Here is a 13,427-nt window from a genome sequence, read left to right as displayed (position 1 = left end):
AGCAAGAAGCTCCTTTTTGGTAGGTGAATACTTCCTCTCCTGTTTTGACAGTGACCGACTGGCATATGCTACTACTCTGTCTCTACCCTCGTGTTTTTGGAGAGGACTGCCCCTATGCCTGTGTCACATGCGTCAGTATCCATTATGAAATCTAGATTTGGGCCAGGGGAAGCAAGTATGGGGGATGTGGTAAACTTGGAATTTAATTTGTTAAAGGCAACTTCATACGCTGCGTTACACTCAAACATTTTCCCCTTATCTGTCAAACTGTACAAAGGCTCCGCCATAGCTGCAAAATCTGGTATGAACCTCCTGTAGTATGACGCCAGGCGTAAAAAGCTTCTGTCTCCGTTTTCATGGGGTCAGTCGACACTATCAGCCGAGATGATGTGTCCCAGGTAGCTCACCTGTGACCTGAACAAATGGCACTTAGATGGCTTCATCTTAAGTCCTGCATGATCCAAACCTTGTCTAAACACTTCACATGCTCTTGGAATGTACGACCAAACACTATGATGTCATCTAAGTACACCAAACATGTTGACCACTGTAAATCAGCCAAAACCAGGTCCATGAGACCCTGAAAGCTGCTTGGAGCATTTGTCAACCCAAACCCCATTATCTGGAACTCGAAAAGTCCTCTCATTGTCATAAAAGCAGTTTTGCAATGCTCGACTTGCCAGTAACCACTGGCAAAGTCTAAAGTGGAAAACCACTGAGCACCGGAAAGCAAGTCCAAGGTCTCATCGATCATAGGAAATAGATAAGCATCTTTTAGTGTTCTCATTTAACCTTCTGTAATCCGCACAGAACCTGATTGAGCCGTCCTTCTTTCTTACTAACACCACTGGTGCTGCCTATGGACTGCTGGATGGGTAAACTATTCCCCTTTCTAACATATCCTGCAAATGCTCGTCAAACTCTGCTTGCAGATGAACAAGCACCCGCCTCAATGCTCGTTTGATAGGCCTGGTGTCCCCTGTGTCAATCCTATGCTGGACTAGTTTAGCGCAGCCCAAGTCAAAATCACCAGTGCTAAACATTCCCACATACCTCCCCACCATTTCCTTTACAGCTCTCAGCTGCATCGCAGTTAGCTGGCTGCAATCTATATAAGATAACTAACGAGACTGCCCCAGGAGAGCTCCTGATCGACATGTGTACTTGGTGCATTGAGTTGGTTGGAACATCTCCAGCGCTCTGATAATAAATAATTATTAATTTAAGTGTAGAATTTCCATGACACTACCAACAGGTTACTTGTATCAGTGACTAACGCAGGTCTCAAGAAGACCCTCAGTTTTGTCATTTTTTTACTGTACCCTCAACTTTACCAGTTATAAACATTTCACTTCTGGATGGGATAATCGTGCCATTCATCAACACCACTTAACACACTCCCCCTGCCACTCCCCTGAAAATCAAGGGAATCTGCTTCCCCAAAACACGTGTTTTCTTTTTCACGTCAAGTACAGCCCCATATTTTACCAGAAAGTCTGTCGCTATCAGTACACACTGGTCTGCGTTGCTAGCAACGACAAAATCCCAGGTCAGATTCAATGTTCATGACTGTGGACCAGGTCTCCAAGACTGAGAGAAACTGTCCATTTGCTACTTTAAAAAACTTCTCTAGGATAGGGGCATCATTTGGAATTTTGGATGAAAAGCATGCCCAATTTCAACTGCCTGCTACTTATCCACAGAAGATAAGATATGCATATTATTAGTAGATTTGGATAGAAAACACTCTAGTTTCTAAACTGTTTGAATCATGTCTGTGAGTAGAACAGAACTTATGTAGCAGGCGAAACCCTCGAGGACAAACCATTCAGATTTTCTTTTTGAGGTCACCCTCTTTTCAATGAATTTTCATTGGGATTCCAGATTTCTAAGGGACTTGCTTGCAGTTCCTACCGCTTCCACTGGATGTCACCCGTCTTTAGAAATTGGTTGAGGTGATTCCTTTGTGTAATGAAGAAGTACAGCCATCTTGAACAAGTGTCACATCATGTGTACTATTTGATAGAGGCGCAAGACCAGAAAGCATGCTTGAGTTTGTTGTCTTCCTGTATTGAACACAGATCATCCCGTCTTCAATTTTATCGATGATTTACTTTAAAAAATACCTAAAGTTGTATTACAAAAGTAGTTTGAAATGTTTTGGCAAAGTTTACAGGTAACTTTTGAGATTTGCGCAAGTTGGAACCTGTGTTTTTCTGGATCAAACGCGCCAAATAACATTGTGGACATTGTGGATATATATGGACGGAATTAATCGAACAAAAGGACCATTTGTGATGTTTATGGGACATATTGGAGTGCCAACAGAAGAAGCTCGTCAAAGGTAAGGCATGATTTATATTTTTATTTCTGCAGTTTGTGTCGCGCCTGCAGGGTTGAAATGTTCTCTCTTTTGTTTACTATGGTGCTATGCTCAGATAATAGCATCGTTTGCTTTTGCCGAAAATCTGACATTTTGGCTGGATTCACAACACATGTAGCTTTAATTTGGTTATCTTACATGTGTGATTTCATGAAAATGTTATTTTTATATGAATTTATTTGAATTTGGCGCTCTGCATTTTCTCTGGCTTTTGACGTTAGCGCCCCGCATATCCCAGAGAGGTTTAACCATGCTTTGGTATGGTTGCAATGTACCACTTATCTCCAGTAGCATTTCTATGTCTATCTATGTTCCATGGAAACCTGGACCCAGAGACCACCACGACCTCATACCACGACCTCATACTCTGAGTCGGCAAATTTGCACTCCAGGTAAACCCCACTCTCCACCACACTTGATGTAATTCTCGCTGTGGACTGGTCAGCTGTGCATGTAGTTGAAGCCGATGCTGTGCTGACATGGAAAAGGAAAGGACAGTTTTTTCATGTGCAATGACATTTCCAGCAGGCCCTGCTATTGGTCGACGTAGGTCATCCTCTGTCGCTCCCGGGGAAGCTAGATCTCCCTCTCCCTGGTCCGGTCTGTATCCTCCCGTGGCGTTTGCCGTTGCTACTGTAGAAGACCCTGGAAACACTCTGCTGCTTTGGTATGTCCGCCTCTGATGTGGCTGCCAAATACTGCACCTTAGTCCGCAACTGTGCAATGCTCTCACACAATGACTCAAACATCTCTTTTGGAACTCTGACATTCTCTCCAACTTGAGGCAGAGTTACCTTCCTTGTCCCACACATGTTCACTTTTTTATTGTGCAGTGTCTTCACTTTCCAGCATTTCTAGCTGCTTTATCTGATCAAGCTCTGTAGCCATGCTAATGGCCTCTTCCAACGTTTCTGGTACTGCCTTGCGCAGGTGCATACGCAGATCACTGCCCCCAATGTGTGTAATAAAACGGTCTCGTGCCAGCGAATTACGTGTGCTCGTGTTATAATCTGGATAAGCCTGCTTAAATCATGCCCAAAGTCATGAATGCACTCAACGACTTTACCTTTTCTGTCCTGAAAAAATGCATGATTCCAGTCAGCATGTGCCAGTGGCTCAAAATGCCTCTGCAAAGCCACTTTCACACTGTTCTAATCATTCTTGGTATCCTGAGGTAAAGTACTACAAAATCTCATTTCCCCTCAGCAACAGCATGAGAAAGTTCAAACGATCTACCGCTCACCATCCATTCACTTGCGCTGCTAACTCAAATTGTTCAATCCAAACAGTCCATTCATCTTCTTCCGCTCTAAAGATTCTGACATGAATACTGGCTGGTCAATCCGACTGTCCATGGCATCTGGCTGATCCACCACCGGCTGTCGTTCGGCCAGTGGTTGTTGATTGCTGTTCCCAGGTTGTTCAACTTTTCCCTCCATTTTCCAATGCAGCTAACCAGCTAAATTAGCCAAGCTCGTAAGTTGTTAGCTAGTTGACGTGCAGATCCCACCATTGCCACCAATTTGTAACGAGCCTGTAAAGCTAACGAAAATCACACGTAGTTTGACTAGCGTAAACAGTCCTAGGACACTGATTTCCCATAAATAACCAAGTTGTAATTTATTTGGATGAACACAGACAGTGCACCCCAGCACTGACCCGCTGCACAATCGCCTCACCAAAGACTCTCCCTCAGCATGCTCCAGCATCCTCACATACAGCAACTAATTTGCATAACATTGTGTGATAGCCTGAGAGACTTTTGAATGTGTAAAACATTACACTATGAAAGAGCAAGTTGATAAAGATTTTGGATTCCCAGTAGATTACAACGGCATTGGACAAATAGTTGCTTCTAGCTCTGTCAAGTTGGTTGTTGATCATAGCTAGACAGCCATTTTCAAGTCTTGCTGTAGACTTTCAAGTCAATTAAAGTCAAAGCTGTAACTAGGCCACTCAGGAACATTTAATATCGTCTTGGTAAGCATGTTATTGTCCTGCTGAAAGGTGAATGTCTCCCAGTGTCTATTGGAAAGCAGACTGAACCAGGTTTTCCTCTAGGATTTGGCCTGTGTTTAGTTATATTTCATTTATTTTTATCCTATAAAAACTCCCTATTCCTTGCCGATAATAAGCATACCCATGACATGATGCAGCCACCACCATTCTTGAAAATATGAAGAGGGGTACTTAGTGATGTGTTGTGTTGGATTGGATTTGCCTCAAACATAACACTTTTTATTCAGGACATAAAGTACATTTATTTAGTGCCTTATAGCAAACAGGATGCATGTTTTGGAATATTTTTATTCTGTACAGGCTTCCTTCTTTTCACTCTGTAATTTAAGTTAGTATTGTGGAGTAACTACAATATTTTTGATATATCATCAGTCGTCTCCTATCACAGCCATTAAATTCTGTAACTGGTTTAAAGTCACCATTGGCCGCACGGTTTCCTTCCTCTTCGGCACCTGAGTTAGGAAGGACGACTGTATCTTTGTAGTAACTGGGTGTATTGATCCACCATCCAAAGTGTAATTAATAACTTCACCATGCTCAAAGGGATATTCAATGTCTGATTTTTATTTTATTTTTACCCACCTACCAATTTGGGCCCTTCTTTGCGAAGCATTGGAAAACCTCCCTAGTCTTTGTAGTTGAATCTGTGTTAGAAATTCACTGCTCGACTGAGGAACCTTACAGGATTTTATGCGTGGGGTACAGAGATGAGGTATTCATTCAAAAAACATGTTAAACACTATTATTGTAAACAGAGTGAGTTCATGCAACTTATTATGTGACTTTTTAAGCATATTTTTACTCCTGAACTTCTTAAGGCTTGCCATAAGAAAGGAGTTGAATATTTATTGACTTTTAGCTTCAAATTTTGTATTCATTTGTAAAAAGTTCTAAAAACGTAATTCAACTTTTACATTATGGGGTATTTTGTGTAGACCAGTGACACAATCTCAATTTAATCAATTTTAACCCACAAAATACTTTGAAGGCACTGTAAATGCATGAACTATTTTTTTAAATAAATCTATTCGTGGTTTATAAACTCTGTTTACAAACTTGAAAGCTGTACTTTTAGTTTATGGTTGACACAGCTTGTTGGCCATTAGCCAATCTGTGTTTCTCAACTAGTTAAAATCACATGGGTTTGGTGAACTGATACACCGCTAACTGGTATTTACAAATTCACTACTGGTAAATTTCCACCTCGCACATGGTTAAAAACACAGCATCAGAGTGAAAGCGTTACTTTTTTTGTACCTTATTTAACTAGGCAAATCAGTTAAGAACACATTCTTATTTACAATGACGGCCTACACTGGCCAAACTCGGACGACGCTGGGCCAATTGGGCGCCGCCCTATGGGATTCCCAATCCCAGCCGGTTGTGATACAGACTGGAATCGAACCAGGGTGTCTGTAGTGACGCCTATAGCACTGAGATGCAGTGCCTTAGACCGCTGTGACACTCGAGGGCCCTACATTGCCCAATATAACAATACGGTCAGAGCAGACAATGCAAGGAACATTGTGAATGCTGAACATTGTTTTCCCACTGTACCAAAACCGAACTGTGAACGTAAAACCACAATACCTACTGATACGTGGGTTTGGTGAACTGATACACCGCTATTAGGAACTTTAAAAAAATAATATATGTTTCAATATGAACATCTCCACATAGCCTAGCTTCCCTATAGGTTTACATTAAAATGAAATGAAAATGCAAAAGTACAGTTCTAAAAATGTAATACGTCTTAGTTTGTATCGATGGATGTTCGTCTTATCTCAATCGCCCACTGGAGTTTATAGTTTACTAATTACCCACTTTTTTTTACCACTACATCACTGATATTAATACAAAATCTTAATAGTCCAATATTTCATGTGAATGTGATAATGCAATGACTGTGTGCTCCATTGATGTCTGTTTGTGCGGAGCTTGATTAGTAATGCCTAGGAATAGAAACGTGAACGCTCTGTAATTTGAGAAAATAACTATGTGAAGGGTTGATGATTTTATACAATTCATCATTACAACTGACTGAACAGTTGCTGATTCTGTGTGTCATTGTGAATAATGAATCATATTTCCCCCCTTTTAGGGGTATAACATTACAATTGTATAGCTAATAGGCTATGTGTTCGTAGATTCCTCTCTTTCCGGACCTCACTAAAACTCAAACCCTGGTAAATGGCTCTGCCTGCATATACAGTACAATTCATAAGACAAAATCAATGAAAATACGATACAATATAAAACAAAATAAAATACAGCACTACACAAATATTCTAGAAAAACGTACATTCTTCAGTAAGAAGGTCCCCAAGCAATATTAAATTACCGAGCTGTACCAGAACATCCAATTCTAATGTATTTTGTAGTTGGTTCCAGCAATGAGGTGTATTAAAACTAAAAGCGGATTATCCTAGTTCGGTGAGGACCTGAGGTTTGGTATCTCATGATTTTATACTTTAACAAGTTAGGTAAATCGGAAGCTTAGTAGTAGAGCTTTGGAAACAAAAAGGGAGTAAAGAAGTGATCTACGGGATTTTAAAAATGAGGACCAGCCAACCTTTTGATACAGGATACAGTGATGAGGATTAAATCAGTCACCTGTGATAAAATGAAGGGCACTATGGTAGATGGTTTATGAGTAATGGCTGCTGCATTCTGGTAAATGGTGTCACAATAGTCAAGAACTGGCAGGAAAATTGAATGTACTGTACAATTGGCTTCTTGCTGTTTAGGGACATGCAAGACCCATTTCCAAAAAAAAAGAAGCCCACTTTAAATCTTAGCTTTTTAACTAGCACGTCTCTGTTTTTTAAAATGTTAAATCGAGTGGAGATTATTATGGCCTAGTATGTGCCATGTAAACAGCTGGTAACTGAGTTGTTTCGAAATCTGGTAACTAAGTTCATTCAGAATCTGGTAACTTGTGTTCTAGACATTGTCCACAAACATGGTGTATAATTGAGCAATAAAACCAGAGGAGGTGTAGTATATTGCCAATATACCACGGCTAAGGGCTGTTAATATGCACGGCGCAACAAAGAGTGCCTGGATGCAGCCATTAGCCTTGGTATATTGGCAATATACCACAAACCCCCGAGATGCCTTGTTGCTATTATAAACCGGTTACCAACGTAATTAGAACAGTAAACAGTAATTTATTGTCATACCTGTGGTATACGGTCTGATATACCACGGCATTCAGAGCTCAAACCAACCAGTTTATAACTAGTATTTTTCAGCGACATCATACCTCCAGGTGATATCATTCTTTTTCCAGCTCAGCCCGGTCAAAGCATATCTCTTTTTCCTCTTCCTCCTTCTCTTCCTCAGGTCTTCCGTTCCGACAATGTCAGGCAGGGAACAGCGAGGGGTCTTCATCAAAGAAAGAGTAGCATGGTCTGAGGGAGGAGAGGGAGGGGGGCCAGAGAGAGGGGGAGAGATAGAGGACATTCATATTTTTATAATTATATTATATTCTTTCATCAGTGTGTACAATAACAGTTAGGGTGGAGAAACAAAGATGAAGTTATCCAGGCTCACTCTATATATATATATATATATATATATATATATATATATAATTACACACACACACTACTGGTCAAAAGTTTTAGAACATCTACTCATTCAAGGGTTTTTCTTTATTTTTACTATTTTCTACATTGTAGAATAATAGTGGACATCAACTATGAAAGAACACATATGGAATCATGTAGTAACCAAAGAAGTGTCGAGATGAGATTCTTCAAATAACCACCCTTTGCCTTGATGACAGCTTTGCACACTCTAGACATTCTCTCAACCAGCTTCTCCTGGAATGCTTTTCCAACAGTCTTGAAGGAGGTCACACATATTCTGAGCACTTGTTGGCTACTTTTCCTTCACTGTGCAGTCCGATATATATATTTGAATAAAACATTTTTTAAAACTATTTTGTTTAATAACATTTAGGTATTTTGTCCATTTAGCAATAAAACATGTTTTTTTTCCAATTAAACATAGACTCAGCGTTGCAAAAGTATGCTAAAGAGTTTACCCAGTGTTCCTGTCTCCTCTAGCCCAGCAAACCTCTGCATCTGGCGGAGAGCTTTCTGGATGCCCTCCCTGGTCTGGAGCCTCTCTGTGCGGGGGTCCGGAGGGGGCAGGTACCCATACCGACTCAGCCAGTCCTCCACAGAGAGAGAGACACACATACATGCACAGAGTGATTCCTAATTCCTTGATATATTACAGAATAAGTAGTGATTAAGTGTGTTTGCATATGTGGAAGAAATACAAATGTTTGTGGAAAAAGACAGCTCAAGAATGATACCATACACGCACTTTGTACACACACACACACTGTGAAACTATCTCCAGTATGCATATACACTGGCCTCAGTTCCAAGGAATATTGTAAACATGCACCACTATATGCAATTTATTGTTAAACATTAGCCTGCCCACATTTGAGTCCAATGAGCTTTTCTTTTGTTTAAAACACATAACTGAAACATAACATTTATGGGCAACACCACAGTCAAATAATTCAATGCAAATGGCAGTATGGATCTAGTGTAAATCATTAGTAGAGTCCCAATACTAGCATTGAACGTAGTATGCCAATCTGGCTATTTGAACAATGCCTATTGTATGAAAACGTATTTAATATCTAATGTGTACACCTCACATGTCATATGAATCTGAGGGAATGTCATAAATGCGAATAATGAAGGTTATTAAATTGGTTGTCATTACCGGACTGGAAGAAGCGTGTAGGGTTTCCTACTTACCACTCCACGAGAGTACTGGTCAGCCGTTGGGGCACACAGCCCGATGGAGATTGTTAGAAGGAGCCCTGCTCCGCTCACCAAGAGCAGACGATGATAACACATAACTAACCTGAAAATGCGTTTGCTCACCACGACCTCTCGTAAAGATGGGCTACACAGGATGTCCGTTTCATTCCACAGAGTGTGTGACCACTTGAGCAGTCAAATGCTTGACTCATAACCGTTGGCTTCTCGGTGGACACTCAACCTGAAACCTTTGCAGCTCTCTGGATAACTCTGATGAATCAAATAAATAAATAGATATAAACAACCTTTTTCCTGAGTAAACAGAGAAAGCACAAGATGGGGAGAACAGTTCCTCAGAATAGTTGAAGATGCTTCTTTAGCAGAGCTCTGTCTCGGTCTGTTTTTCTCTTGCAACATCCCCTGAGACTAGGCTGGGCCTGCGCATGGATGGACATACTGTATAGATCAATAGGATGCACTTATGGTCAGCAGCCCCACCCCACCCTTTTTCTCTGGGTTCATTTTCTCATCCACTCCATTCTGGTAAACACACACACACATACACTTTTTTGTTTCCTCTCACTCTGCAGAGCACTTGTTTAGAAGGTGGACATGTAAACAGCTTGTCCTGTATATTGCTCTATATACCCCATCCTGAAAAGGAGCTGTCCCACACTGCATCGAACCCATACTCCGCCTCTGATCCGGGGATGATAAGTTCAAGAGTACAAACGTCTTCATAGAGTATGTCCAAATTGATGCCAAACGATGATGTCATCGGCGTACAGAGGCGACGGCAAACCGGCAAGAGAACTGACCCTGTGTCATACACATACCCACATGAGTTCAGCAGAACCCACAACACAGACGGTAACAGTATTCACCACATATTTTTCATTCAAAGCAGAGAGATGTGTATCTTTTTGTGTCACCACTGTAAAGGGCCAGACGAGATGAAGGAGAGAGGAGGGATGGAATGTAAGAAATAATCAATAGAGGGTCTGAGAGAGGATATGAATGGGGGCGAAGTATGGAAAGTGTGGGGGGGGGGGGGGGGGGGTGAGGTCCTGAAACAGTGGGTTCCACTCCTTCCTGTTTGCTGGGGCTGATGTTTGACACCCCCCGGGGAGAATTCCAACCTGTTGAGTATTGTGTTTATAAAAATAGATTAGATAGAGGATGTTTATGAGGAAGATTAAAACAGAGGAAGACAGCTGGGGATTTACCGAAAGAAAGAACGCAATACATACACTACATGACCAAAAGTATGTGGACACCTGCTTGTCAAACATCTTATTTGAAAATCATGGGTTATTATGGAGTTGGCCCCCCCTTTCCTGCAATTACAGCCTCCACTCTTCTGCGAAGGCTTTCCACTAGATGTTGGAACATTGCTGCAGGGACTTGCTTCCATTCAACCACAAGCGCATTAGTGAGGTCAGGCACTGATTTGGGTGATTAGGACTGGCTCACAGTTGGCATTCCAATTCATCCCAAAGGTGTTTGATGGGGTTGAAGTCAGGGCTCTCTGCAGGCCAGTCAAGTTCTTCCACACTGACCTCAACAAACCATTTCTGTGTAGACTTTGCCTTGTGCACGGGGGCATTGTCATGCTGAAACAGGAAATGGCATTCCCCAAACTGTTGCCATAAAGTTGGAAGTACAGAATTGTCTAGAATGTCATTGTACGCTGTAGCGTTAAGATTTCCCTTCACTGGAACTAAGGGGCCTAGCTCGACCCATGAAAACAGCCCAAAACCATTATTCATCCACCAAACTTTACAGTTGCAACTATGCATTTGGGCAGATTGCTCAAATAAACAGCAAATTTGGTTGAAAAAAAAAAACAGATAAAGCAACACCTTATGGCAAAAAGCCTCTCCCCTATTTGACTTAAATAGTTTCTGTGTATGCATTGATATGTAGGCTGTGTGTGCCTTTAAAAAAAAAGTATATAGTTCTGTCCTTGAGCTTTTCTTGTCTATTAATGTTTTGTATTATGTCATTCTGTATTATGTTTTATGTGAACCCCAGGAAGAGTTGGGATCCTAATAAAATACCAAACCCAGATTTGTCTGTCGGACTGCCAGATGGTAAAGCGTGATTCATCACGCCAGAGAACGTGTTTCCATTGCTCCATAGTCCAATGGCAGTGAGTTTACACCACTTCACCGAAGCTTGGCATTGCGCATGGTGATATTAGGCTTGTGTGCGGCAAATCGGCCATGGAAACCCATTTCATGAAGCTCCACATGAACAGTTGTTGTGCTGATATTGCTTCCAGAGGCAGTTTGGAACTCGGTAGTGAGTGTTGCACCCGAGAACAGATTATATTTACGCGCTACCCACTTCAGCACTCGGTGGTCCCATTCCGTGAGCTTGTGTGGCCTATCACTTTGTGGCTGAGCCGTTGTTGCTCCTAGACATTTCCACTTCACAATAACAGCACTTACACTTGACAGGGGCAGCTCTAGCAGGGCAGAAATTTGGCAACAGCACACCAGACAACCAAATAAAAAATCTAAGTTAATTAGGCCAGTCTGCATGTGTGTTTGTATTTAATATCTTATTCTAGAACACAAATGGAACATTTTAATTGGAACAAGAATCAACCACCTTTATGCATATAATTTGATTTCCATGTACTGTACCTTACTGAACTCTCGAGCAGGTGACTTGATGGTTTGGTGTGCTATGTTTAGGGATAAAAAAAATGACCTCCTATGCCACTGACTCTAGAACACAGCAGTGTGTGTGTGTGTGTGTGTGTGTGTGTGTGTGTGTGTGTGTGTGTGTGTGTGTGTGTGTGTGTGTGTGTGTGTGTGTGTGTGTGTGTGTGTTAGGGATGTGTCACGGTCGTCCTTCTCTTCATCTGAAGAGGAGAAGTGAGAAGGATCGGAGGAATGGGGCGTGGTATGGGGCGTAGTATGTGTTCATGATGAATATTTAATAAAAGAAAGCACTGAACACTGAATACAAACTATACAAAAACAATAAACAAATAACGACTGTGAAGCTACAGTGCCTTGCGAAATTATTCGGCCCCCTTGAACTTTGCGACCTTTTGCCACATTTCAGGCTTCAAACATAAAGATATAAAACTGTATTTTTTTGTGAAGAATCAACAACAAGTGGGACACAATCATGAAGTGGAACGACATTTATTGGATATTTCAAACTTTTTTAACAAATCAAAAACTGAAAAATTGGGCGTGCAAAATTATTCAGCCCCCTTAAGTTAATACTTTGTAGCGCCACCTTTTGCTGCGATTACAGCTGTAAGTCGCTTGGGGTATGTCTCTATCAGTTTTGCACATCGAGAGACTGAAATGTTTTCCCATTCCTCCTTGCAAAACAGCTCGAGCTCAGTGAGGTTGGATGGAGAGCATTTGTGAACAGCAGTTTTCAGTTCTTTCCACAGATTCTCGATAGGATAGGATAGGAAGAGATTGTTTAAACTTGAATGTAGCAAGAACCATTGAATAACCAAAAATACTGTACATTACATTATTTAAGTAATGAAAAACTATTTCAGTAATACTTCCAAGAATTGGAAATTGTTTTCATTGTTCAAATTCCCGACTTTCCCTTCACTACCATCCTATCTTCTCTATCGTTCCAATTCATTTTTTCGCAAAAATAAGGAACACTTCACATATTAATTGGTGGTTGCACACCAGTCATAATTTTCCTGCATATGTAGCCGATGTGAAATTGCTAGCTAGTTAGCGGTGGTGCGCGCTAGTGGCGTTTCAATCGGTGACGTCACTTGCTCTGAGACCTTGAAGTAGTGGTTCCCCTTGCTCTGCAAGGGTCGCGGCTTTTGTGGAGGGCGGCAGATTTAGGGTCATAAAATATTGTGTTGATGAAATGTGGGTGGCGGGAGGATTTGAATAAAGAGAGAACAATACCTTAAATATATCTTCAGGCTACAGGTTTTTCTTTCATTATTTTAGGCTCTCTCGCATTAGTGCGGTAAGCCTAAATGGCCTACCCAATCGCCAAATGCTTTTTGGGAATGGTTAGAAAAAGTTAATCTAGAAGAAAAAGAAACGCACACCTATTATGGCGAGGTGCTGGCTAGCAGAGTAGAACACTTGAAAATAAAAGGGAGCAGGGAGCTCGGATGCAAAAATTGAATTACCAACGTTTCGACAACCAAGCTGTTTCCATTTAAAAAAACTTTATTTAACTAGGCAAGTCAGTTAAGAACAAATTCTTATTTTCAATGA

The 13,427-nt window shown here is 41.2% G+C and overlaps 1 protein-coding gene across 1 annotated transcript in view; it reads right to left on the bottom strand.

The window, feature by feature from the left end:
- The window catches only part of mmp25a (matrix metallopeptidase 25a), a 34,799-nt gene extending 24,728 nt beyond the window's left edge, over nucleotides 1-10,071 (bottom strand). Inside the window, exons 1-3 of the mRNA XM_021626048.2 lie at nucleotides 9,190-10,071; nucleotides 8,454-8,586; nucleotides 7,668-7,815 (exon numbers count right to left, since the gene is read on the bottom strand). Coding sequence (XP_021481723.1) covers nucleotides 7,668-7,815; nucleotides 8,454-8,586; nucleotides 9,190-9,291 — 383 coding nt within the window. The 5' untranslated portion in view covers nucleotides 9,292-10,071. The remainder of the gene's footprint in view (nucleotides 1-7,667; nucleotides 7,816-8,453; nucleotides 8,587-9,189) is intronic.
- Between the last annotated feature and the right edge of the window lie 3,356 nt (nucleotides 10,072-13,427).

Source organism: Oncorhynchus mykiss, chromosome 12, assembly GCF_013265735.2.
Source record: "Oncorhynchus mykiss isolate Arlee chromosome 12, USDA_OmykA_1.1, whole genome shotgun sequence".
In the NCBI taxonomy this organism is placed as follows: domain Eukaryota; kingdom Metazoa; phylum Chordata; class Actinopteri; order Salmoniformes; family Salmonidae; genus Oncorhynchus; species Oncorhynchus mykiss.
Note: the sequence above shows the minus strand (reverse complement) of the source record. Positions and strands in the feature narration are given on the sequence as shown.